Source organism: Cyrtonyx montezumae, unplaced genomic scaffold (assembly GCF_038088225.1).
Source record: "Cyrtonyx montezumae isolate F1298 unplaced genomic scaffold, pur_monq_1.0 scaffold_1, whole genome shotgun sequence".
NCBI lineage: Eukaryota > Metazoa > Chordata > Aves > Galliformes > Odontophoridae > Cyrtonyx > Cyrtonyx montezumae.
The window spans coordinates 1,251,241-1,275,933 of record NW_027071825.1 but is presented as its reverse complement, the minus strand read 5'-3'; the positions used below and the strand labels follow the sequence as shown (position 1 = coordinate 1,275,933).

The following is a 24,693-nucleotide window of genomic DNA, read 5'->3' as shown; positions in this document are numbered from 1 at the left end:
CTTCAGGTTGTCAGTGTAGGGTTACATCCATGACACAGAAACATCCTTAATTATCAGCGTTTGTTTCTTTTTCAAGTTTTGTTGGGTTTTTTTGTTTGTTTGTTTTTAAGCCTCAGCTATCCATCCTACTGTATTAAAAATAGGAACAATTGTTTGTTTGTGTAATTCATAACCTTGTCTCCTCCTGCACTTGTTTCCACTAAAATGATCTTTAAGTTTATGAGTTTTCACAATGTCAGCTTTACACGTGTAGACCCACGGTTTGAAAAACACTGCACAGGGCTGCATACTCTGCCATGTGCTCGGACTGCACAGTGGGGGAGGAGCTGCATCTCTGGGTGCAGACCAGATCTGCCAACATAAGGCTCCCACAGCATGCTGGCCCAGCTGCTCTGACTGCAGCCATGGGCACAGGGAGCAGACACCCACCTGGAATTAAGCACACGGGTGGGGATGGCTCCTGCTTAGCTTCCACAGAGGTTGCTGTTGGTTTTGCAGTCTCTTTGCTAACGGAAACACAAAGCTATTGCAGCCTTCCCCCAGAGATGAGCTCCTCCTCGCTCCTAGTGCCCTCTGTTTTCTATGTTATTGTTACACACTTCTGTTCACAAGTTGGAAATACTTCCAAAAATTTATAGGAAAGTTTATAAGTGAGTTTATAAGTACGTAAATTGTCTCAGGCTTGTGTGTGAAATACAGCACCGTGTATATTTTCAGGAACGTTGCTTTGTTTTCTCCTTACCTTTTTCTGGTGATATAGAAGAGACATTCCATAATCAACAAGTATGTAACGCTCAGCTAGACTTTAAGAATATTTAATTATAATTTACCTTTTGTTCATGCTGGTGTTTTCTACGCAATACTTTGTTCACGTTCTTCAACCCGCAGCCACTCTCACTCGATAAGTCATTGCACTACTAAAGCTATTTAAAATCCTACAAGTTCAGCGACTGGTTTCATTCAGAAAGCATCGAGTACAGCTGGAGCCCAGCAGGGGTTGGATTCAGCTCCCAGCTGCACAGGACAGATCACGGCTGGCAGCAGGGTCAGGGCTCCACCCAGTGCCACGGTGAGACCACAGCTGGAGCCACACCAACACAGCAGTGCTCCGTGGGGCAAAGGAAGGGCTCAGAGCACTACCGAGGACACAGCCACGCAGACTTTGCAATTAGTTTTTATACCTTTTGTCACACATAGTAATTTTGCACTGTTAGTACTTCCCCCCTCCCCTCCCCCCATCTTATCCCTGTTCCCTGTCTGCAATTCTTGAGAAAGCTTATTAAAATATTTTTGTAAGCACACGGTCTGCAGCCCCAGTTCCTGCGTGGTGCCTTGCTGCTGCACAATGAGACACAGTTCCTGCTGGGACAAAGCCTGCACAGCCCCACAAAGCACAGCCGAGGCAGAAGGATGTTCACTTGCTTTATTGGAAGCCAGTACAAAAATACTGAGGCACATGAAATCTTTTTTGTTGTTATTGACCCACACAGCCTGCCATACATTCAAAGAAGGTCACCCTTTAATCACTCAATTGGTCATTTTGTAAATAGATTCTGTATAGAAAACAATTTTAGTAGATTAATAGCATAGAAAATACTGTGGTAGGAACTCTGCTTTCCCAGTGTATGCAATACCATCCGGACCCGGCACCCAAGTGTGCACATTTACAAACAAAATAAGCTTTTAAAAAACATTTCAACTGTTTGGACAAGAAATCTAACCAGCAGATTTGACAACAAGCAAGAAAGGCTCTCACCAGAATGGACATCCTGACTGCAAACGCCTCAGCACAGCGACGCTACGAGCACGGGTGGCAGACAGGGATCTCTGCCACAGCACTGCGTCCTCGTCACCCCTCAGCCAGCACAGCTCTGCACAGCCTGAGCCTTCAGCAATGCAGGGTGCTGCTGTGGGGCTGCTGCCATCCTGTCCCAGCCAGGGGACAGCACAGGTGCCCACTGCAGGCCAGCAGCACGGACGGGTTTTGCACACTGCATCAGCCCCAGGAGGAGGCTCAGCGAGCACATCTCTTCCAGAAATGTAGGAAAGTGTACAAAAACTCACATTGTTCTACTAAAGTTCTGTTGCTGTTTTTTTTTTTCCCCAAAACTATGAAGAATGTGTTTAAAAAAAACAACCAAGAATTGAAAGAGAGACCTAGAAAGAAGTGCTATGTAAAGACAACCTTTAGAGGTCAGTCCCTGCTGCTCAGTGCGTTAAAACCCTGTTGTGTTAGGGCAACGACAGCAGCCTGCAGCAGCACATGGTGCCACCCAGCACAGCAGGACCCAGCCACACCATCACGGTGTGCCTTCCAGGTGCTGAGGAGTCCTCTGCAGCTCAATCCCTTGCACCGCTGGCAGGAACCGAACCTCTGCGTCATTCAGCAGCCAGGAACCCCTCACAGACAATCAGACTTAATCAGATCAACGCTTACGCGTGCAGTCATTCACCTCTCCCCTAATTTTTCAAGGCAGCAATCTGGATTGTGCAAATCAAAGAGCATCACCATTACTCCGCAGCAGAACCCCCCCACCCCCGAATTCCTCACTGTGTTCCGCCAGCGATGGGTGCAGCAGATGCATTCAGCAGATCCCCTCCGTGCTCACACGGAGCTTTTGCCCTTAATGTCCATCTTGCTGCCCGCCTCGGCCTGCTTGCTGAGCTGCTCCTCCGTGAAGGTGATGTAGGAATACACCAGGCTTCCTGCAATACTGCAAAACAGCCACAGCACGTGTCAGGGTGGGGCAGCACCCCTGGTTTCCTCCCCCATGTGGACTTCGCTCCTGAGCTGCTCTGGGAAATGCTCCCTCGCCCTGCTGCAGCACGGGAGGCAAAGGGAATGCTCCCCGATGCAGAAACACGGCCCAGGGCAGAAAGACTTCACCAAAAGCTGCACCACGTGAAGAAAAAACTATTTTTCCTGCTGCCTTAATTAAACGATTCAGAGATGCAGCTCTGAGGCCAGCATTTAGGGTGTGCTTGAGCACGCCATAGAATGGCACCAGGTCAGTGCTGGAGCACGGGCACAGCATGGGAAGGAACCAGCAGCACTACCCCACCACAAAAAGGAAGCATTTCCACCCCATGCAGGAAGTGGTTTTCCGTTGTATGCCTTCAGCATGGACATCCCACCTATTCTCCCCCTCGTTTTTATTCCTTGGAAAGCAGCAGCAGCTGAAGCCTGGGGCAGCCCCACAGCCCCATCCAGCCCAGCCTTGAACACCTCCAGCGAGGGGGCACCCACAGCCCTTGGGGCAGCCAGCTCCAGTGCATCACCACCTCACAGTAAAGGACTTCTAGCCTACTACTGTCTATTGACCCTCTTCCAGTTTAAAACCATTACCCCTCATGCTGTTGCTGCCCATCCTTAGAAACAGTCCCTCCCCAGCTCTCCTGTATGCCCCTCCAAGAAGCTCAACCCATCTCAGTGACACAGCAGTTTCCACCTGTGCACCACGAATACCCGCACACCTCCGCCTCCTTACCTGATATTTAGACCGATGAAGTTCATCCATGTAAAAATATAGTCTCCTCCAAAAAACATCCCAATATAGGTTATTAAAATATTCTGTGAACAAACAAGAAGCCTGAGACCCACAAGCACAGGCAACCCCGGAGATCAGGCAGCCAGTTTAGAGCCACTGGGAGATGCAGCTCAATGGGGGCCTGCGTTCTGACGCTGAGCAGCACAGCCCCAGGTGCCCATGGGGCTCACGGTGCTGCAGAGCCAGCAGAAAAGAACACACAGGAGCACCCATCATCTATTTTCACAGAATGGGACGAGGTGACCCAGAAGCTCCTGCTTATTTCTGGATGTTCTGCACTGTATTTGCCCGAGCAGAGCCAATCCAGTGCCCGCAGCTCCACACCCCGAGCACAGGGTGACCCCTGCACACCGCCAGCTGCCCCAGCACTCAGCTCCCCGCACCCCTCCCTCCCTCCCTGCCTCCCCCGGGGCCCTCCTGGCACTCCGGGGGCTGATGCTGGTTCAGCCTCCAGCAGCAGTGCTCACAGGGCGGCAGCCACGTGGCATCGGAAAGGCGGTGCTGCCGGGCACAGCCCCAGCACTTCTCCAGCCCACGCGGACGAGCATAATTACCGCGCTAATTAGCGCAACGCTCACCCCGAGAACGGAACCGCTGCTTACCTTAATGCAGCCAACTATTGTAGTTGTAAGAGCAGAATTATACTGAGTGCAAAGAACTGTGGAGTACATCAAAATAAACCTGCGGGAGGAAGGCTGCAGTCAGAGCCCAGGACACGCTGCAGCTCAGCTCCCAGCCCTCACCCCGACCTGCACACAATCACTCCCATCCACCACAGCAACAATGCTCATTACCACAGGGCCAGCGTTGCTGAAAGGACTCAAGAGTCCTCTTCCCAACCCACGATGATTCAGGCCCCCAGAATGTGCTATTGGAGGAATGGAGGTTCCCCCCTCCAGCCAACACACGGTCCCAGCCCCACAGCCTTACCCCATCACACAGGACAGAGTGAACTGCACGATGAACAGCATGTCTGCCCAGCCCTGGTACTCCATCGCCTGCAAGAAACAGAGGCTCAGAACACAGCAGTGAGACAAGAACCAAGCCCCACCTTGCAGAGCACAGCAGCCAAAGAGCCTTCATCCCACTGGATATGAGTTCACACAGAGATTTAACATGAGTGCTGCGGGATGCTCAGTAATACATCAGCACATCCCTCCTTAACCCCAGCCCCACTCTGACCTGCCCAGCTCCAAAAGCTGCGAGGAGCAGCAGCCTCTGCATCAGGGGGCTCTACAATGTGCACAGCCCCCAGCTCCAGCAGCACAGAGGGCAGCAGCAGCAATGGGGAGGTGTGGGCACAAGCCTGGTGCTGCTCAAGAAGCACACAGCCCTCACCCAGGGAGGAGCAGCCCCAGCATCAGGGTGTGGTGGGGGCACAGGTAGGGTCACCTCCTTGGGGATCCCCACCCTGACCTGTGCAGCAGCAGGGCAGGCACCCAGCAGCCCCGAGCACCTCCATGCCCCAGCTGCCACGTGCAGGGCTGCACGGTCCCCAACAGCACAGCTTTGTGTGCCCGGCACCAGGAGCACAGCCGGGGAAAAGAAGTTTATTCAGGGGGGGGAAAAAAAAGCAAGCAGTAAGAGGAGATTCTGTGCAGCTGAACAGAGGCTGCACAGTGACCCTGGCCATAAAGGAGAGCTTTATCCACAGCTACGGCCCCACTCAGTGCTCCGTGCTAACCACTGGCACCAAGGCTCAGCCCCGTGGCACTGAGCTCCTAACGAGGAGCTGCAAGCTGACCCAAGTGGAGTCAGATATTAATTCGTGCAGGAATAACACAAGAGCACTGCTCCAAAGCAACCCAAGGTGCGCTCTGCTGCAGCGACACGGAGGAATCGATGTCTGCAGAAACCCACTCAGACCAAAAATACTGAAGTTGTCTGTTTTAAGTAATAGTTGGTTTCACTTATTGCTCTCACACTTCCCCATTCCTCCGGCATTACCAAAACGGCCAAGCACAGCAAACCTGTGGATCTTAAGCCAAGCATTGCAGCTACTTTCTATCAGGCCGTTTCCCCTCTTTGCTGCCACGTGGCACTGCGTGCAGGTTGGGGACAGGGAGCTACTCCACCATTTCACATTTGGGGCATTTGTCACTGTGCCAGAAGGTCGAACTGCAGAGAAGTGCATGAGAACAAACAGGGCCACGTTCCTCCAGGCAATGCTTTGCCACCACAGACTGTGCCCTCACGGCAGCACTCGTACCTTCTGCGCATCTCCAGTGAAGTAGGCAATGGTCAGGGTGGGAAGGATCATGAACAGTGCATTGTAGTAGAGCAGGCCGTATTTCCCCAGCTCCTGGAAATAGGAAACAGCTGTGTGTAAGCGGGCTCCAGGCAGGAACAAACCTTCATTCATGTCACTGCTGAGGGCTGGGAGCTGAATGGGGCTCCAGGAGACCAAGTATCAGCACCCTGCACCAGCCACACTGCGCTCTGTGATCCATCCAGGTCTGCTCGAGGGGTTCTGTGCGAAGCAGCGTGCTGCCCACCAGCCCCCTGTTCTCTCTCCCAAAAGCAGAGCATCACAGTGAGGCTTCAAGGACCAACGGGGCAGTTTGGGACCAGGAGAGCCAACAGCATCTGAACAAGGGACACGGTGGCACTGGGTCGGGACTGTGGGCAAAGCAGAGGTGGCAAAGTGGCACGAGGAGAGGCAGCCTACCTTGGAATCCAGCTTCTGCTTCACGTAGGCACCGTTTGCAGCTGTTAAGGCATCGTTAATGAGGATAAAAATATATCCTTCCAGGTCGAACGCCAAGTCAGCACTGCAGAGGGAAAACACAGTGAGAGCTCTGGGCCACACCGAGCACACGGCGCTTGGGGGATTTCTTCCAGCTCCTGTTTGGAAGTGAGCTGTCAGGAAAAGTTAATCATGCAGGGAAGGACTGAGACAGGAGTCTGGAAAAAATTCCTTCCTCCTGCAGAGCACGTCTGGAGGGGAAAAGGTCCCCGCACACCCTCTGCGCCGGGGACACACGCGATATGTGTGCCAGGAGAAGCTTGGCAGCTCCTCCCAAGAAGAGAAGAGCCCCAGCTGTCTCCTTCGTGCCGTGAATGGCTCAGAGCACACGGACAGGACTTCACACTGAAAGTGCTGGCTGCACTGGGGCTGAGTCAGGCTCACGAGGGAAGGGGGAGCTCACCTGGCAGCCACGAAGGCGCCGATGATCATCGCGAACACCGTCATCTGCACGCTCCAGGAGAACTTCTTCCTGCGAGGACAGGAACAGAGACAGCTCGTCAACCACGGACACACAGGAGGGAGAGCAGCGGGGAGCAGCCTGTACTCACCTCACACACTGGGGGGAACCAAAACCAAAAAGAGCTGCAAGCACACGAGGTGCGCAAGCAGCAAGCAACACTGAACAACTCACAAGTTGTTTTTTTTATGAAGGGGTGGGGGGGAAAGGCAGCAGTGTTGCAAGCATGCATTTAGGAAGCTCTGTGACCCTACAAGGGGTCCACAGTGGGCTCTGCTCTGGGTTTCTCCAGTCCCAGCACTGAGAGGAGGCAGCAGCAGGACAGACACCGTGCCCTGCACCTCCCAAACACTGGGATGCTGTGCACTGCTGCAAGCAGGGGCAGAGTCTGGCAGCCCACCACGTGCCAGCCCATAAGGCACACTGGGAACGGAGAGCAGAGCTGGAAACACACTGCTGCCCCATGCAACCACGCCAAGCTCCTGCTCCCACTCACACCCTCCTCCAGCCCAGTTTGGAGCCACAACCCCAAGCCCTGACAGCAGAGAGAGAACCCAAGGAAACTCACTTGAGCAGAACTCCTTCGGCAAACATGGTGAAGAGGATGGAGAACCTCCGCAGGACGGTGAACATGGGCAGGCTGTGGGGAAGGCACAGCACGGTGAGGCATCCCAAACGCCCCTGCATCCCTGACGCCATTACCCCACAGGGGCACCCAGGGGTACCCCCAGCACCCCACGCCCTTACTTCAGTTTCTTGGTGCTGAAGAGCCCCGTGATCTGGTTCCCGAAGTACAGGAGAGGTAGAGGAAAGGTCTGGAAAAGGAACAAACGGAGCGAGCCGAGGGTCAGAGCGCTGCAGCCACGTTTCCTACTTCCATAGGACACGTCCAGCACACGGCTGTGGGGTCACGGCTGTGGGGTCAGCTCACCCGGCGCGGGACTTGCCGGTCCAGGTCGGGGAACTTGAGGAGCCGCAGCGCTTTGCCCGCACGCAGCACCGCCACCGTGGCCACCATCTGCGAGAGAGCGGGGGGTCGGGACGTGACGGGGGGCACCGGATGAAGGAAGGGAGGAGGGGGAAGGGGGCAAGGGGTCACACTCACCTGGCCCAGCCCCACGCACAGCGAGGACGGGAACCTGCGGGCAGAGAGCGGAGGTCAGCGGGATCGGGAGGTGCGCAGAGCCCCGGAAGGGGCCGAAAGAAAGGGCCCCCACCCCCCGGTCCCGCAGGCCGTACCCGTAGGTAGTAAGCACGCTCTTATTGACGACGACGATGAGGAAGGAGCTGAGGCCGTAGAAGGCCGCGGCCAGCAGCTTGAGGCAGAGCGACAGGCCCGGAGCCGCCATGCCCCGCTCCGCATCGCCGCGCGCGGGGGCTCCCGCGGGGGCTCCCCCCTCGGCCCCGACCGCCGGGCGTCTGCGCGCCAACTGCGACGACATGGCTGCGGGGGCGGGGCTACGGGGCGGTGGGAGGGGCTACGGGCGAGGGGCGTGGTTACGGGGGCGGGGGGCGGGGCCTACGGGAAGCGCGGGAGCTGGGAGGGTGGGAGCCGTGGGCTGCAGCGCGTGGAGGGCTTTGCGGGGGGGGACGTTGCACGGGGGTGTTGCATGGTGGCCTGGTGGCAGGGAGGCATTGCTCGAGGAGGGGGTGGCGTGGGAAGCGCTCTCCGCGCCGCTCCCTCCGCACTGAGATGCAGGAAGGATTTTTGTGCTGCACGAAATAAATGCGTTTCCCCCATCCTTGGGGGGGGGGGGTTCCCCCCGGGGCCCCTCATGTCTGCTGGGGCCGTGGGACCCGGTGGGGGGAAAACCGCAACGAGGCGGCCCGGGAGGAAAATAAAAACAAAAGTAGGTTAGGGCGGAGCAACGAAGCACACGGTGTGATGTTTCGTGCGAAGACAAAGCAGCGGACGTGCCCGACCCACCGCGGTACACGTCCCCCCCCCCCCGACCCCCCCCGGCCTGGCTGCTTCGTTCGTGGAAATCCCGCCCCGAAAGCGGCTGTCTGTGGGCAGCTCCTTCCCGGCGCCTGCACCTGGCCCTGGGCGGCCCCACTGCCAATTTTAGGTCAGTGGCACAGGGACGGGGGCCGTGTATGGGACGGAGAGCTGCGGTCGGAGCCTGCGGGACCCGCTGTCCCCGTGTGCCACCCTCACCACCACGTGCCACCGCACCCACGTGTCCCCGCGGCCCCGCGGCCCCGTGCCAGCCCTGTGCGCAGTGCCCGCCCGGCCCTTCCTTCCCATCAGCTCTGCAGGGCTCTCAGCCCACCAAAAATAACAAAATCCCCCGATTTCACCCCAATACAGTGGGCAAATAAGCAGCTGCGAGATGCTGTCACCCAAATGGGAGAGGTCGAGGAGCGTCACCACGGTGGGGTGGTGGGATTCTGCCTGGGGGATGCCCGGCACCAATGCTGGAATATCTGGCATTGGAGGAAGGGAATGAAGCCGGAGCAAAGGCATCAGATAGGGGCTGCTGGGATGGGACGTGTGGCTGGGAAGGGGATGGGGAGGGCGGGGGGCATGGGAGAAATGGGCTGCAGGGTACGGCTGGAGGCAGCAGCATGGAGAAGTGTGCAGTGCCATGCTGAGCCATGCTGTGCTGTGCTGTGCCATCAGGACTCCCTCTGCAGCAGCAAAACGCTGCAGGGTTATTTCCACCTCTGGAGTTCAGGCTGTAGGGGCAGATGAAGCAAGAGATGAGGGAAGGGCAGAGGGGATGGGGTGGGAGAGCGCAGCACTGCAGGCTGCCCCGAGGGAGGTTGCGATTGTCAGTATGGAGAAGGGAAAGAAGGGAAACCATCTCCCATAACCTTTACTCGAGCTGCAGGGTGAGCCGAGCTGTGTGGTATTTCCTGTGGTTGCAGCGTTTAAAGAGGTTAACACTGTCACTGAGGTTAACCCTTCTGCCGACGGGGTGGGGACAAACTGGGGCAAAGTGGGACAGCAGGACCCCTGGCCCTGCTCCCCCAGGGTTTTCCAGCCCGAGCACTGGGAAGCAGCAGCAGAGGAAGGGGTGCACACAACCCCTATGGGCTGCCTCACTGAAAGGTTTGGGGTTTAGTCATAGAAAATAAAACAGTTCCTTGGTGAAATCCGGGGTTCAGCAGCCCCCGCAGCAGCGGGGATGCAGTGTGAGCTGCCTGCTGCAGAGCACGAAGCGACACGAGTGTCACAGAATCACAGAGTTTGCCAGGAAGACATCATCCCGCAAGAGAGCAAGAAGCACACGTGAGCCTGTTGCTTTAAGGGATGCTGGGTTTTCCCATGGACTGACTCAAAGTGGAAACTGTGCTTTCTCAGCGCCCAATCTAGGTCAGGGCTGCCGGCAGTCGCTGCTGCTCCTCGCTGTGACCAGCAGTGGGGCTGTGATCGGTCCCCATCCCATCGCCATGGGGCAGCGGCCCTGGTCCTGTTGTCACCACTCGGCTCCCTCGTGCTCCTGACCCCGGTAACCATCCTGCAGGGCTGGGACGGCCTCTTTCTGCTTTGCTCTTTGCTTTTCGTCTGTTCAGCAACAGGGCGCTGGGGGATTTGTAATGGAGATGAGATCAAAGAGATCTGGAGATGTTCCTTCTGGCTTTGGAGTTTACAAGGGCTGTTAATTGGAACGAGAACGTGAGCGTAAGAAATGCCCCGAGGAGCAGAGCTGCGACCTGGCTGCTGTCAGCTCTGTTCAGAGCTCTTCGTAGACCACGAGTGCTGTTTCTTTTAATTTGCTCCAAGCTTGCAGGAGGTGTGCGTGCAGCTGGGAGCCCTTCGGAGCCCCTCCCCAGGTCGGCTTGGTGCCTGCCTGCTCCTTATGAACGCTTTCCCTGTGCTTGAAGCAAATGAGGTCAGCGCATGCATCCCGGAGGTAACGGGAGGAGAAATGCAAAAGTGGTAGCTGCATTTGGGAGGTCGTGTCGGGATGGACTGTGCTGTTTGGAAGCTTGGGGTGGACAATGCTCTTTTGATGCTTTTTACCCTGCAGTGGGGTTCCCTGGGGCCAGTGGGTGCACTGGGGTGGGCAACGTGAGCCAGGTGGGAAGGAGGGTGAAGGGAGTGCAGGGAACTTCAGGAGAGCCTGGGGACATGGCCACGAGCTGGTGTCCTTGGAGAGGTGGTGGGAAAGCCCCCTCTGGGCCTGAGGGGCAGCACCTGGAGCACGGTGGGTTGGGGACGTTGGGAGAGCTTGGTGTTCCCATCCCATGGCACCATGGCCATGTGGGTTTGGCTATCTCCAGGGGTGGAGGATCCACAGCAGCCCACTCGCAAGCAATGGCACCTTCGTGGCAAACTTATTTTTCCTTATGTTTAAATGGAATCTTGGACTCCTTAGCACGCTGGGCACGGGGGTTGGCTCCCCAGTGTCCCCAGTTCCCTCCAGCACCCCAGGCTGGGCCCCTGCAGCACTGACACCTTCCCTCCTCCCCAGATCATGCCCCACGCAGGCAGCAGCCGCAGCCCAGGCCATGGCAGGAGGCGGAGAGGCTTTCATGCTCCATATCCTGCTCTGCATCCTGGGCAGAGGTAAGTGGCCATTCAGCACGGCGTGGCACAGCGCGGCATAGCACAGCGCGGCATGGCACAGCACGTCGTGGCATAGCTGGGCCTTTTCCAGGAAAGCCAACTCAAGCTGATGTCACTTGAGCATGAGCTTTATCAGTGCTGCAGAGCCCCGATCTGATAGCGCGAGTCAGTGCGCTGCCGTAATCTCAGGGATCAGAGCTTTCAGCCCATGCGTTATTTCCCTGCAGTCATTTAAGCATTAGAGCAAAAGGTAACATTGGTGAAGCTGTTTCTGAGCTGAGCAGTGAGTCAGTGGCTGCTTGCTGGGGGCATGGGGTTCACCCTGCACTCGGGGGGCTGCCCTGAAGCTGTGAGCGTTGTGCAGGTGCTGCCCAAAACAGATGCCTGGGGCACGTGTGGATCGAGCCGGGCTCTGTGGTGCCAATGGGCTCCAACATCTCCATCACCTGTGTCTCTGCTCTGGGCTGCCCATGGGCGAGCCTCTCCATCCTGCTCAACCTCACGGACCCCGAGGGCCCCCCACGCCGTCTCAACAGCAGCGCGGCCCAGCTGCAGCTGCGTGGTTTCCGCCTGCCCTTCAGCATCATCACCTGCCTCGCCCGCTGCCCCAACAGCTACTGGAAAGAGGTGATCTGCGGGACGGAGCTCTGGGCCGGCTGTGAGTACTGCCACGGGGTTAGGGCCGATGTGGGAGCGGTGGGGCTGAAGGCAGGGACGCTGACGCTGCCTCTCTGCAGACCCCCCAGACCCCCCCGCCAACCTGAGCTGTGCCATCCCTGAGAGCTCAGGGAGCCTGGCATGCACGTGGGACGCCGGGCAGCCGACGCTGCTGAGCACCAGCTACAGCCTCCACCTGCGCAGGTAGGGGCCCACAGGCACTGGGGAGCGGGATCCAGCACCCAGGGCACAGCAACCCCATCCCCATCCATGGCACCCAAACACCCAATCACAAATGCCACTGGGAAGTAAGGATTGCTGCAGCAGTCCCTGTCCTGCCCTAGCCCTACTCGTGCTGTGCCACACGTGATGCCAAGCCCCCGTGGCACGAGGCTGCTGGGCTTCCATAGTCAGCCGGGCCCTGCTATTTCATGCAGTTCATGTGGGTTTTCTGATTAACCACCAAACACTGAGCCCAGCAACCCGAGTGAGCTGTGGGAGCTCCCTTCCTGCGGCACGAACACGAGCGCCGGGAACCCAACACAATGATTTTCTAGTTCACCTGAAGAGTGAAACACTGCAGCTCCGGAGATGACTGTGCCCCACGCGGAGCTCTGAGCGTGGCCGCTTTCTGCCCCACAGCACACAGACGGCTCAGGAGGATGTGTTCCCCACGAGCTCACCGGTGCCCTTGAGTGCCCTGAACGGCAGCACTCAGTACCTGGCGTGGGTGCAGGCCAGCAACGCGCTGGGCACGGCACGCTCAGCCCCTCAGCACCTCGACCTGCAGCAGCTCGGTACACCCACAGCCCCCACGCTGCGCCCTGCACCACGCTGTGCCCGCCCGGCGCTGCCGTGCCCGGCTGACGGCTGCTGCTCTCCCCACAGTGGTGCCCGCCGTGCCGCTGGCCGAGAGCGCGGAGACCACAGCGGGGTCCCCTCCCACCACCACCGTCCGCTGGCGGCAGCAGACGGAGCTGCGGGACGTGCGCTGCGAGGAGCGGCACAGGGCGGAGAGTGCTGCCGAGTGGCACGTGAGATGGCACCGGGCCCCAAAAGGCCCCGTTACAGAGCCGTGGGTTGGGGGTCCCGGGTCCCCCCAGCATCCCTTCTGGCAGCGTTGTGTCTGCTTTTTAAGCGAAAAGTAATATTTGTAAGACTTGTAAGGCTTATCTAGCTCTGCAAGGACGTGGTGGAAAAAAGCCACTGAGGGTGCTCAGCAAACGCCAGCTTAATCCGTTCCCTCCTCATCGGCACAGACACAACTACGCTTGGGCAAACTGCACCAAGGTCCTTTTGTAGCCCCCCCCTACCCCCCCCGGGGCTGGCAGACACTGACCCCCAACCAGAGCTGCTAAAGTGAGGGGCTGGTCCTGTGCCACTGGCACGGAGCTCTGCAGTGCACTGGGTTAAATGGGTGTAGTTGTCTTTCTCCTGACCTTACTGCATACGAACCCAAGAGTCACAGAATCATGAAGGTCAGAACAGACCTCTAAGATCATTCCCACTACGCCCACTGCATGAGCTCCAAAGTAACGCAGGGAAACCCGAAAAAGCCCAACCTTTGTGCCAGGCATGGGCACCCTGCTCGTGCTGCTCACCCACTGCTTTCCCCTCGGCAGCAGACCCCCAGGCTGGGCTGCACCGTGCGCTCAGAGGGCTGAGCATCCCCAGCCGTGCCAGAAATGACCACCTCAGGTGGCCCTATTGCCTGGTTGCCCCGCAGGTGACAGCGTGGGACGGTACTGTGCAGCGTGGACACCGCCTTCAGAGTGCCACCCGCTATGTGTTCCAGGCACGGTGCCGGCTCAGCGCTGCGGGCAGCCCCTGGAGTGCATGGAGCCTGCCCCTCACCTACAGCACGCCCGAGGCCGGTGAGTGGTGGGAGGGAGCTGTGTGGGGCGGGGGCTTCTCTGGTTCAGAGAAGTGCTGAGCTGAGGATGTGTTGTTGATGGGGTGAGGGGAGATGGCTTCGAACTAAAAGTGGGGAGATTTAAACGGGATATAGGGAGAGATTTCCTTATGTTAAGGGAGAAGAGGCAATGGCACAGGGTGCTCAGATTGGTGGTGGTGATCCTGACCTTGGGAGTCTGCTGGGATGGGGCTCTGAGCACCTATGGAGCTGTGGGTCCCTGTTCATTGCTTTTAAAGGTCCCTCGCAACTCAAACAATGCTATGATTGGCCCCCCAGCACCCACAGGGCAGCTTTTCCCCTTTGAAGCTGGGCTGTCAGTACCAGGATGGGACTGGGTGAAGTCAGCTCAAATATTGTGGTGGGCAGCAGCAGGGCAAGGAGCCCTGGGCAGCACTTGCCCTAAAAGCAGCACTCCCGGTCTGGGCACCTCCATCACCTCGGTGTGACACAGCCCGGGCCCGGGGCTCAGGGTCACGGGGAAGGGATGTTGGGGGGGATGCGGGCGATGCTCCGACGTGGGCATCTCAGGACCCATCCAGGCCATGTCCCGCAGCCCCCGCGGCAGCACCCGACGTGTGGCGGCGGCTGGGCCGGCTGTTTCCCAACGGCAGCCACGAGGTGACAGTCTTGATCAAGGTAAGGCCCTCCTGGGGCGGCTCTCGTTCTCTTTTAGCTGCAAACACTAAGGGGCAGTAGCAAGCAACGCCTCGCTCGCTGCATTCCCTGCGACCGAGCGAGGCATCAGAGGGCGGGGGTCCCGCGGGGGCACCCCATCCCCAGCTCCCCCTCTCGCCCCCCGCAGCCGCCCCGCGATGTCCGTGTGCGCATCCTGGGCTACGCCGTGACGGCCGGAGCTTCGCGTCCCCTCTGCAACACGTCGGGTCCCGAGTGCCGCCTGCTGCTGCCCCCGGGACTGCGAGACCTCCACGTCACCGCATACAACTCCCGGGGGTCTTCCAGCCCCGCCCGTGTCGCGCTCCGCTGGGATGGAGGTCCGGAAGGTGGGACCTCGAGCGCTCCGGCTCCGGAACGGAGCGGGGAAAAACGTTATCGGGTGCACACGTGGGTTTAAAAGCGAGAGCAAAGCCCCACGGAGAGCTCCTCCCGAGGAGGTGCCCCGGGTGCGCAGCTCAGCGCTTTGCCTCCGGAGGCTAAAATAAGCCTGTCCTGCTGGCTTATTTTAGCCTCTGAAATAGCTCCTGAGCCAGAGAGACACCCAGCCGTGAGCTAGAGCCGCCAAGACGAGGGGGGGGGAAAGGTTCTGGGGCTGCTTCAAGTTCCCTGTGCCACAGGCTGTGGTTTTCCCCACGGCTTTCCTATTTTTGAAAGCGACGGGAGGGGAAAGTCCCATTCAGATGGAGGACAAACAGCAAGCATGACTAAATAGATGCTTTGCAGTGTAAACAAGGTGGAAAAAGTCCTGTAATCTCCTTATCAGAATCACACACGTTTCCTGTCAATAAGTCAGGTGAAGCATTTCAGGCAGAGGAGACATGACGGAACAGAGCACGTGTTTTGTGAGCCATGTTTGGCTCACATCAAATACAGAGAGAGATGGATGGATGGAGGTGTTCGGAGATACAAAATCACCGCTTCTGAGAGCATCTTTTCCCCCCCTCGGTCCTTAACCCCCAGGGAGGGCTCTGCCTGGCCCTCCAGGCTCCCTGCTCTGCCAGGTCCCCATGCCACCTCCTCTCTTTGCAGCCTTCCCACCACCACTGGCCGTGGATGTCCAGCGTGAGAACCAAAGCACCGTGTTCGTGGCCTGGCAGCCCCCCCGCCACAGCAGGACCCCCCTACTCTGGTTTATTGTGGAGTGGGTTTGTACAGCTCCACATGGCCACGAGGAAGCATTCTTTTGGGAGAAAGTCCCACCCCAGGACACCAGCATGTACATCCAAGGTAAGGCGTCCAGGAGTCCTTCTGCTGTTGGGTGTAGGTGGTCAAGATGCTGTGAAGTCAGAAATTCATTTGGAATTGAGCCCCTGCCCTCTTGGTTTTGGAGCACGGGAACATTCGAGAGTGAAGTGATGGAAGTCCTGAGGGCACCCAGTGGCATTTGGTCCCACAGGTGAAGGCCACAAGGAGAGAAGGGGCAGAGAAAGAGAAGGAGGAGATGAGTAAGATGGCAGGGAGTGAAAGTAGGGTGATCCCTGGAGCCTGTGCAGGCACAGAAATACACGTGCATTTATACAAGCCAAGAGAGAAGGCAAAGAACTTGATGTAATGAGGCTGTAACTTCAGCTCATCTCCTCTCCCTGCAGTGGTCAGAGCTCACAGTCTCTGCAATAGGCAACCTGTGAGCCCAGCAGCAGCAAGATCTCAGGACCTGTCCCATCTGGCTTCCCACCTTCATTCTGGTGCTCATTGGCTTTGGGGTACCCAAACCCCACACTTCCTGTCCTTTCACTATCAGAAGCTCTTGAGCAAATCTGCAGCCTTTAATAGCAGCTTATAAATACAACTTGAAGGTGACTACTGCTTCTTTGCAGAGGATGCAGCAGCAGGAAGCCACATCAACATCTCGGTGTATGCAGTGTACCCAAACGGGGTGAGCGAGCCAAGCTCTGGCCAAGGTGAGCCCGGTGTGTAGCTTTAAAAACAAGAGGTAAAAGCCTGCCATGGAGCAGAGAGAAAAGCGAGGGAATCTTCTAACTGCAGGACACACCAGAGACTTTAGCACACCTGAATGAAGGCCTTTTCTAGCTGATTTTCTCTGCTGCTGTGCACAGACCTCTAACAGTGCACATGAGGATTGCATCTTACTCTACAGGATGCACCAGTGGAGTCATTCTCCCTTTTTGGGATAGATGAGGTTGCTGCTTTCCTTGTTTGGCAGTTGTTACAGTAAAGACAGAACAAACCCAGCTCTGGGAGAGAACAACTGGCCAAGCTGCAGCCAGTCCCATCTCACCTGGAGCTGGATGCAGGCAGGCCTCAGTTCTGGGAGGTATTTAATATTAAGTAGGGCACGGGGTAATTAATAAAAGACAGTAAGGTCAACGTATTCGTCATCTCCAGCAGTGTGTGTAGGCTGTGACTGTCCTCAGGAGCTGGACATCCTGAGGTCACTACTGGCCCTCTGCTAAGTCAGGATGAGCCATGCACAGCCCTAAAGCTGAGCTCAGAAGACACCTCCCAGCACCCCCAGAGCTGCTCGAGGATTTAATCCCACAGTTAGATGTGCCAATGTTACACCATCCCTCCCCAAGTGCTCTTCCACAATTCCATATAATCCAGGGCTGTTTTGTAATGTGGAGCTGAGTGTGCCCCCACTCCAAACGACACGCTCGGTGTAGGGGAATTGAAGTACTTGCTAGGAAAAACATATGTCTCAAGTCTACAAAATCAAATACCATGCCACCTCCATGACTTCTTGCCCCTGATTTTGCTATTGAATTGCATTACAGCTTTGCTAAAACAGCTGCAGCATTGCTGGGTCAGCTCAGGCCATAGCCCAGTGCCAACTCGGTAACATGAAATATAGTTTGACACGAGGGCTGACATTGCCACATACCTCTCTGGTACAGTACCACGTAGGCAGAGCCATTTGGAGAGGAAGAGCTGCACACACATAGCTTTACAAGGCAGTGAAGGCTTTTCCCTCAGGTTTGTGCCAGTCCTTATGGAGCTGAGGCCATGCAGAACTGGGATGGGGTGTTTCTCCCCCATGCCTGCATGGCTTTGCCTGGCCTGGACAAGCTCAGTGTATTGACCACCACTCTTTTGTTCATTAAAGGCCTGTGAATTCCAAGTGGTTTTCACTCCTTTTCATCCAAATCAGTCTGAACTCATAGATGAGTAACTCCTGTAAGAATCACTGCGTGGTCTCAAGCAGCCTATGAGCTCAGGACATAGTGCTGGGTATTCTGCATCATCTTGATCAGCTGTGACTGTAGATGAGGACACTGGCTGTGTCCTTGCCAGTGCCAATCCTCTGCTCAGGCATGCTGAGCCTGCTCCTGCAGAGTGGCACAACGCTTCTGGAAGCCACCGTGTTTCTCCTGGAGCAAGCAGCCTGGAGGATAGTGGGGAGTTTTCAGACATACAGACAAGGGATTTAGTAAAGTTCTTCACACTTCTGAAGGTTTGTTTGAAAGTTTTTCCATCCCACCCGTTCCAGCACTGGCAATTTCTATCCTGATAAGCTGGGTCTGCAAGGATGACTCTAGGAAGTGGGCCTGCCACATTGCTAGGGGTAGGGGGTATGGCTCCAGCCAGGAGCTGCCCAAGGGCACGGTGACTTCTTCACTCTCACACTGCAGCCAGGTGGCCACCACTGATCCCTTTTTGTCACAGCAAGGGCAGCAGGTATTTGCTAGGACAAAGAAACAACAAGGGAACTGCAGCGTATGGCCAAAGCCTCCTGCTTGCTTTATCAAAACCAAACTTCTTGCTGTGGCTCAGCCTTCAGAGCTCTTTCCTCTTGGCACAACCAGGCAGGCAAACAGTGTTAGTGGAAAGTTCAGTGCCATGGGAAGTAATCTGTACTAACCAAAAAATGGCCTCTGATTCCTCAGGAGGATTAAATTCTTGTCACAGGTACTGAGGAGGATGGTGGGAGGGAGATTCCTTGTCATTTATTTTATGATGTAATTCATATTTCATTTAATTAGAACTCTGAGAAGCACTGTCTGAAGCTGAACACAGATAAACTGAAGTTACTGATTACTCCAAGGGGCTTTAACTTCTCTTGTTGTACCATTATTAGTTTTTCTAAATGATACAAATAAAATGAAGATTAACAATAGCTTCTACTTCACCCTCTGTGCTGTCTATAAATTAAATTATGGGCATTTTTTTTTCCATCTCTCTGCTGCAGTTTCTTTGAAGGAGCAGATGCTGGACATCATCTTCCAGGAGGCTTCACATGGTAAGAGGAGAGTATTTCAGCCTTGGTAAGCAAGACTTAGTGCCTGATCAGAAGTGGAAGTTCTGGGCAGAGCAGAGTGCAGCATCTGGTGATGTAAGGAAGGGAAAATGAAAGCTCCACATACTTTGGAGAGCTCAGAGCCAGAAAAGTGATTTTCACCTAACAGAAAAGTAAGCCATAGTGAGAAAGGCTTCTGTCCTGTTGTGGGGGAACAGAACCCATATAATCCTTGAATTTCAGTTTTGCTTTCTCACGAGACGTAATAAGATGTGCCCTGTACAAAACTGGAGGTAAGAAAAGATAATGGTAACATATGCCATGGTGTAGCAGTGACTGACTCCTGCCCTTACAATCTGAGCCAAAAACTTCTTTAAATACTTCCCATCTATTTTCCTGTCTGCACTTGCACTTCTGCTTTGCACGTGGTTCTGGTAAAGGCTCTGCTAGGATATGTTCCAGTATTTAAAACAAAACCAAAACCAATGCGAACTGAAAAATTCACTTAAGCATTTCTGGGAGGCACCTCTGCGTGGAAAATGGTTAAACACAGCGACCACACTTCTTAGAATTACTTTGCCCTAAAGGTCCCACCTGCACAGCAAAGGGCCCTCAGCTCTCAGCCCAGTGCTTGGTGGCCTCCAGCTTCAGATGAACGCTGGTCTTCCTCCACGCTGTCAGAACTGGGGGGGAAACCCATAGGGATAGCAACAGGGATGCAAGGAATTGGGCTCAGCGTGAGTAACTGTGGGTGCAGAAGTCTTCACAAGTGAGGAACTGGCCTACACAGTGACTTCTTTAAGCTGCATGATTATTTTTTTCCCCCTTTATCCCTTTTTTTTCCAGATGAGGACACTGGGTTTTTCCTGGGAATGGGTGTCTGTGTGATCGTGTTATCGGTGGTCCTCGCAATTCTGATGTTTAAGAAATCAGCCAGAAAAAGGTATAACTTTTTAAATTTGGTTTTGCTACCTTTGAATGAGGAGAGAATGCTGTCCCTGGCAGGGATTCAATCTGGTTTCCCCTTCACGTCTGCACCCTGAGGCTGGCAGAGGTGGGGGAGTGCAATAACTGGGAAAGCAAACAGAGCATCTCAATACCAGTGTTTATAGGATTGCCTCCTTCCTAGCAGCCCCACCGCTGCTGATCCCCATACAAATGGGGAGGAAACCATCACCTCTGTGCCACCCATCTGTCTGCTGGGTATTCCTGACAGAACAAGAAATAGGGGTGAGAAGATCTGGGGTTAGAGGGTGTCCTGGGGACAACATCATCCAGAATGAACAAGGAAGTGACTAATGAAAATGACTTTTTGTCTGTTTGAATTTTGGCAAAGAATTAAGGCAGCAGTGGCACTGGTCTTGCCAAAATGGCTGTTGGAAGATTTCCCCCACGTGGAAAACAGCAAGGTGATAAAGTCCATGCAGGTAATCGCACCACCGCGTCCCAGCTTTTTTTCCCTTACATGTACATAGATCAAAAATCATCCTGTGTCTGTGAGAAATGTGGACATGGAGAGGATTCAGCACTAGCAGATCACCTAGAGAATCAGTGCCCTGGCAGTGTGCACAGGAGCCCAGCTGAGCTTAATCTTTAAACCTTGTCTCAATGTAAGCATGGAGACACGCACAGCTGCTCTGCCTGCTCTCTGCATCTCACTGCAGTCTGCTTTATGGGGAGGACTAGAGCAGGGAGGGGGAAAGGATGCTGAGATGAAGACCAAGAAGTCGTCGTCCCATTTCCTCCCTGTGATTCTCCCATGTTATCTCTCCTCTTGGAGAAATCTGCCTGTTTGTTAGTACAGTCATCCTTTTTTTCCTAGGAAAAGACTGAATCCACAAGCAGCATTTTCAGTGGGCTGTCCCTGGATAACAGCGACCCCACAATTACAGAAATAAAGGAGCTGTCAGGGCACATGAAGTACAAGAATGTGGACATCAAAAAAGAGCCCAGTAATGTAATCCCTGAGAACGAGGAGCACCCGCAGAGCTCAGCCCCTCCCCATAACACAGCCACAGAGCAAGTCAGTGACTACAGACCCCAGATCTCCGATGCAAACACACTGGGATACGTAGCTGCCAACATTGGCCAACTGCAGTCCTACATACCAGCTCCAGAACCAGAGACAAATATTTTCTTCAGAGACTACAGCAGCCCTTTCAGCTACCTGTGGGATGCTGCAGGAGCAGGGCACCAAGTGTGCCTGCTGGACAAGATCAACCTGGTTTTAAACAACGACAGAAGCGGGCAGAACCACATGTTCAGCTCCACCCAGGAGGAACAAAACTCCCTTTTGGAAAACCAGTGGGAAAAAACACTGTACGATGAAGGAGTTCAAGAACAAACACTGGTTCCAGATGAGATGGTTTCCTGCTTAAGAGCAATGAATGGAGAATCTGTGGATATTCAGAGCTGCTTTCCACAGAGCATTGGGAGATTGTTTTGAGAGAAATTATGAACAAAAGCCCTCAAATTTGCGATGAGGTGATCGTGACACCTCTCTGACTTTGGGATTTCAAACATCAGAACTAAAACAAAACTCCAAATCTGAAGCTCCTCCTTCACTGACTACAGATAGCTTTGGATGCATGGAACACTTTGGCCAGTAAAACATCATTTAATTTTACCTCATATTATTACAAACACAAAAATGCAAGCTTGGGTTCCTGTCAGAGCTGAAATAGAAAGCAGGTGATTTTTACAGGTCGCATTACGCTTCAGTTATGAGTCTAAGGCACTCTTTTGTTAAACATAAAGAAGATGTAATTCTGGAGCTGATTGCCTTCAAAATGGATACAACCACATAGGGTAAAAAGAATGAATAACACCAAAGAGTATTGTAGCAGAGATGTTTTACAGATGGCATAGTTAGAAAGATTATCACGACAGAAAGAGACAACCAAAGTAAAGAAAAATGCTCACCCACATCCCAGGCTCGCAGTAAGAAACTCCAAAGGAGTGATCTTCAGAAAGAGACCCTTCCCCAGGGGTGGTCAGCCCTTAAATGGGGTCTGGGAGAGGTGCAGCCAGACTCCACCCCTTCTGGTCACACAGGTGCATTGCCTTCACCTGTGCTCCTGTGGCTGACTCAGTGCTCGCCTCAGGTGATCCATCAGTGGCTCAGGCCCTGATCCAACAGTTCCCATACAAGCCATCCCTTAGGTATTCCAGCTGAACTGTGTAAAGTAGCTTGGGTTCACTCACAGTGAAGAGGCACTACAATGAGGACAATTTATACATTGTGCTGCAGCCATGGATACCATATGAGATCTTTTCTGTTTGACAGAATAGCCCAATTTCATTTTCCTTTCTGTTCAATGAGAAAAAATGCATCGGATAAGGACAAACCTTCATCATCTCGGTCTGCTGGCCCGTTTGAAAATCTCTGTCTACATTTGTCACTGGACAGATTCTTCATTTTGGATAAAGGATTTATCATCTCACTTCCGTGGTTCAGCATTGCTGATCTGTATGAAGCAGAACGTGGCAGAGAGCAATGGCATTTATTCATCACATAACAGGAAATTTGGATCTTCTGAGGTGCACAAAATAAAATATAGGAGTCTCCTTCCTGCTGAGTTGTCTTGAAACCATGTAAAATTGATTTCCACCCACTGAGGAGTCTGTGTGTCTTACACAGCTCTGGGTAATGGAGCTGGCTATGCACGTTGCAGGGGATGTGTTTGGTAAGACAGACAAAAAACACACACACAAAAGAAGAAGAAAAGATCACCTGAGTGTGCACTACCAAACCAAAGACTGTAGAAGTCATAGCAAGACTCAGTATATTTCTATAAGACTTACAAAGTGAATGTAAATGCTAATCTATATGTGATTTGTTGTCTAGGATTACACACTTGATCCCTGTTTGCATTAAAACCTAGAGATTGTATTTTTTCTTTTCAACTTTGCTAGGCAATGTATGTTTTTCTCTACGAGCTCTTGCACAAATCGATCAACTGCATCATCTAGTCCTGGACACCTTTAAACCAAAATAGTTGTGCTGTAGTTGTTTCCTCTCAGCAATCGAGAGATCCACCATCTGCCACCTAAATGTACTGAGGGGTATGTAACCTGGAAAGATGGGATGGGTTTGTTCTTAAGAAGTAAGAAGCAAAACTGTTTCCAAGCCTGAAACAGCCTTACTCTCACATGTAAGCTGGTCTAAAATTAGTGATTGCTGCCTGTGCAGGAAGGAAATTGTAAGAGAACAGCCACGTACAATCAGCAGCCAAAATGTGAGGTGTGGAAGTTATTTTTTTCAATGTCCACATCCTGAGAGCTGAGCTGCCTGTGTTACCTGAGACACCAAAACACGTGGGGTGCTTACAGCTGCGTGGAAATGCTCATCTCACTCATCCTTTCAAACAGCAGGACTGAAAGCATGACCTGACATCCCAGGCACTGCTGGCTGAGGGCTAAGGAGCGATACCCACAAGCATTTCAGTGGTCAGGAGGGGGCTGGATCCTTTCCTGCTGAACCCATCACACTCAGTGCTTCAGGGCTGAAACCTTCACCCCTCTCTCACTGTGTGCATGTTCTTCAGCAAAGCTGCCTTCAGTTTCACTGGGGCTGAAGGATTTTTTTTTTCTTTACATGGGGGAACGGTGCAACCAGAAAATACAGGCAGGTTACCAGGAGAAAATGGAAGGAGAAGGGCAAAAAAGATACACAGCACAGCTCCCACTCTTCCTTTTAACCCACGTAGATGGTGGTAACGGATTAGATCTGGAACAGATGCCTGTGATGCTTGCCTCTGGCAACGAGTGCCTTGGGGCATGAGGAAAGCTGGCATTTTGTCAGCCCAGTGCCATGGCATGGCCTCAGTTTCACGTTTGGCTTCTTAGATCTGCTCTTCACTCCATTTTTTGTCTGCTTCAACCTTACAAAGGCCTTTACGCCAGGCCTGGGCTTTCTTTCCACTAAGTGCAGAACTTAGCTGTAAAAACCAGCATCCTGAGTGCCAGGAATTGGAGGAGCTGTCGTGCAAGCACAACACCAAGATCCTCGTACTGGGAAGCCTTGAGTGTATGGATGGCTCAGCATTTGTAATCAAATAACGATGACATTCTTAACACGTTTTTTAGCATCTCCACATCCACCTCCTCCCTGCCACGCTCTCCAGTTCTTGGTGGTTGTGTTTTCTAAGCTTTTTTCTAAGCTTGCTTGTATTGTTGGCAGCTGTGTTGCGTGCCAGTGAGTTCCACAGCTTGGTTAGCAGTTTGGCAATGAGCTGCGTGGCTTCTTCACCATGGCTGTAACACGGGCTCTAAGTGCTTTGGAGGCACACAGAGGAGCTGTATGCTGACTAGTGTCTCCACACACAGACAGCACACACCAAAAAGCACCAACCTCTCACAGAACTGTCACTGATCCGTGCGAGACTACAGTCATCTAAACATTACCCCATGCAAGTGAAGTCTGCGTGCAGTTATTTTACAACATGTTTTTTCTCAACATCAGATGAGTATCACAGAGAAAGCTGCTGCTGAGCTACAGCTTGGGAGAACTTTGCACAGTACTGTTGTTCAGCCCACAAGGACTCCACGTGCGTGGCCAGGGGAAGAGCTCGATGACAAAAACAGTGCCTGTGCAATCCACATCAGTTGCCACTCATTTAAATGTAATTAAATCTCAAAGCACTACAGTTCATGGCACACAGATGTACCATGGTTTCTCATTGCTGCTCACAGCTGTAAACCAACTTCAGTGAAAAGAGTCTTTTCATATAGATGGCGAAAGAGAACAAACGAGAAAGGAATAAGAAAATGAAAAGCAGTTTTCTCAGAGCATGAACAGGCTCTGACCACAGCAAAGCCATTCATAGCTCTTATCTCCAGCACGTTGTGTCAGCATGGGGTGTAACAAGCGTGAACTTGTACCAGTGTAAATTCAGAAGATTTACTGACAGCACCACTCAGGCAGCAACACCGCCCCTCTGGGACATGTTGCTTGCTGTCACCCCCCCCACAAAGTATGC

General features: G+C 53.9%; 2 protein-coding genes across 2 annotated transcripts; one reads left to right on the top strand and one right to left on the bottom strand.

Annotated features, from left to right (window-relative positions):
- Positions 1–2,300: 2,300 nt before the first annotated feature.
- Positions 2,301–8,196, bottom strand: SLC35D1 (solute carrier family 35 member D1). Its single transcript, XM_065737214.1, has 12 exons — positions 7,994–8,196; positions 7,860–7,893; positions 7,686–7,772; positions 7,502–7,569; positions 7,323–7,394; positions 6,698–6,766; positions 6,217–6,319; positions 5,758–5,850; positions 4,479–4,546; positions 4,151–4,229; positions 3,489–3,571; positions 2,301–2,714 (listed from the first exon to the last, which is right to left on the bottom strand). Exons 1-12 carry the CDS (start codon positions 8,194–8,196, stop codon positions 2,606–2,608), a joined length of 1,068 nt encoding a protein of 355 aa, XP_065593286.1. The 3' UTR covers positions 2,301–2,605.
- Positions 8,197–11,185: 2,989 nt separating this feature from the next.
- IL23R (interleukin 23 receptor) lies at positions 11,186–21,330 on the top strand. Its single transcript, XM_065745993.1, has 14 exons — positions 11,186–11,270; positions 11,635–11,928; positions 12,008–12,131; positions 12,570–12,724; positions 12,816–12,961; positions 13,654–13,801; positions 14,396–14,478; positions 14,645–14,843; positions 15,547–15,744; positions 16,335–16,418; positions 18,665–18,715; positions 19,559–19,655; positions 20,049–20,139; positions 20,535–21,330. Exons 1-14 carry the CDS (start codon positions 11,213–11,215, stop codon positions 21,156–21,158), a joined length of 2,352 nt encoding a protein of 783 aa, XP_065602065.1. The 5' UTR covers positions 11,186–11,212; the 3' UTR covers positions 21,159–21,330.
- Positions 21,331–24,693: the final 3,363 nt, after the last annotated feature.

Bases quoted from the DNA above. Each gene is read 5' to 3' on its own strand.
- IL23R (XM_065745993.1), top strand. From the start codon at position 11,213: ATGGCAGGAGGCGGAGAGGCTTTCATGCTCCATATCCTGCTCTGCATC. The intron at 12,132-12,569 runs GTAGGGGCCCAC...TCTGCCCCACAG, and splicing joins TACAGCCTCCACCTGCGCAG to CACACAGACGGCTCAGGAGG. The intron at 18,716-19,558 runs GTAAGAGGAGAG...TTTTTTTTCCAG, and splicing joins CTTCCAGGAGGCTTCACATG to ATGAGGACACTGGGTTTTTC.
- SLC35D1 (XM_065737214.1), bottom strand. From the start codon at position 8,196: ATGTCGTCGCAGTTGGCGCGCAGACGCCCGGCGGTCGGGGCCGAGGGG. The intron at 7,570-7,685 runs GTGAGCTGACCC...TTCCTTTTCCAG, and splicing joins ACCGGCAAGTCCCGCGCCGG to ACCTTTCCTCTACCTCTCCT. The intron at 2,715-3,488 runs GTAAGGAGGCGG...GCTGTTTTGCAG, and splicing joins TTCATCGGTCTAAATATCAG to TATTGCAGGAAGCCTGGTGT.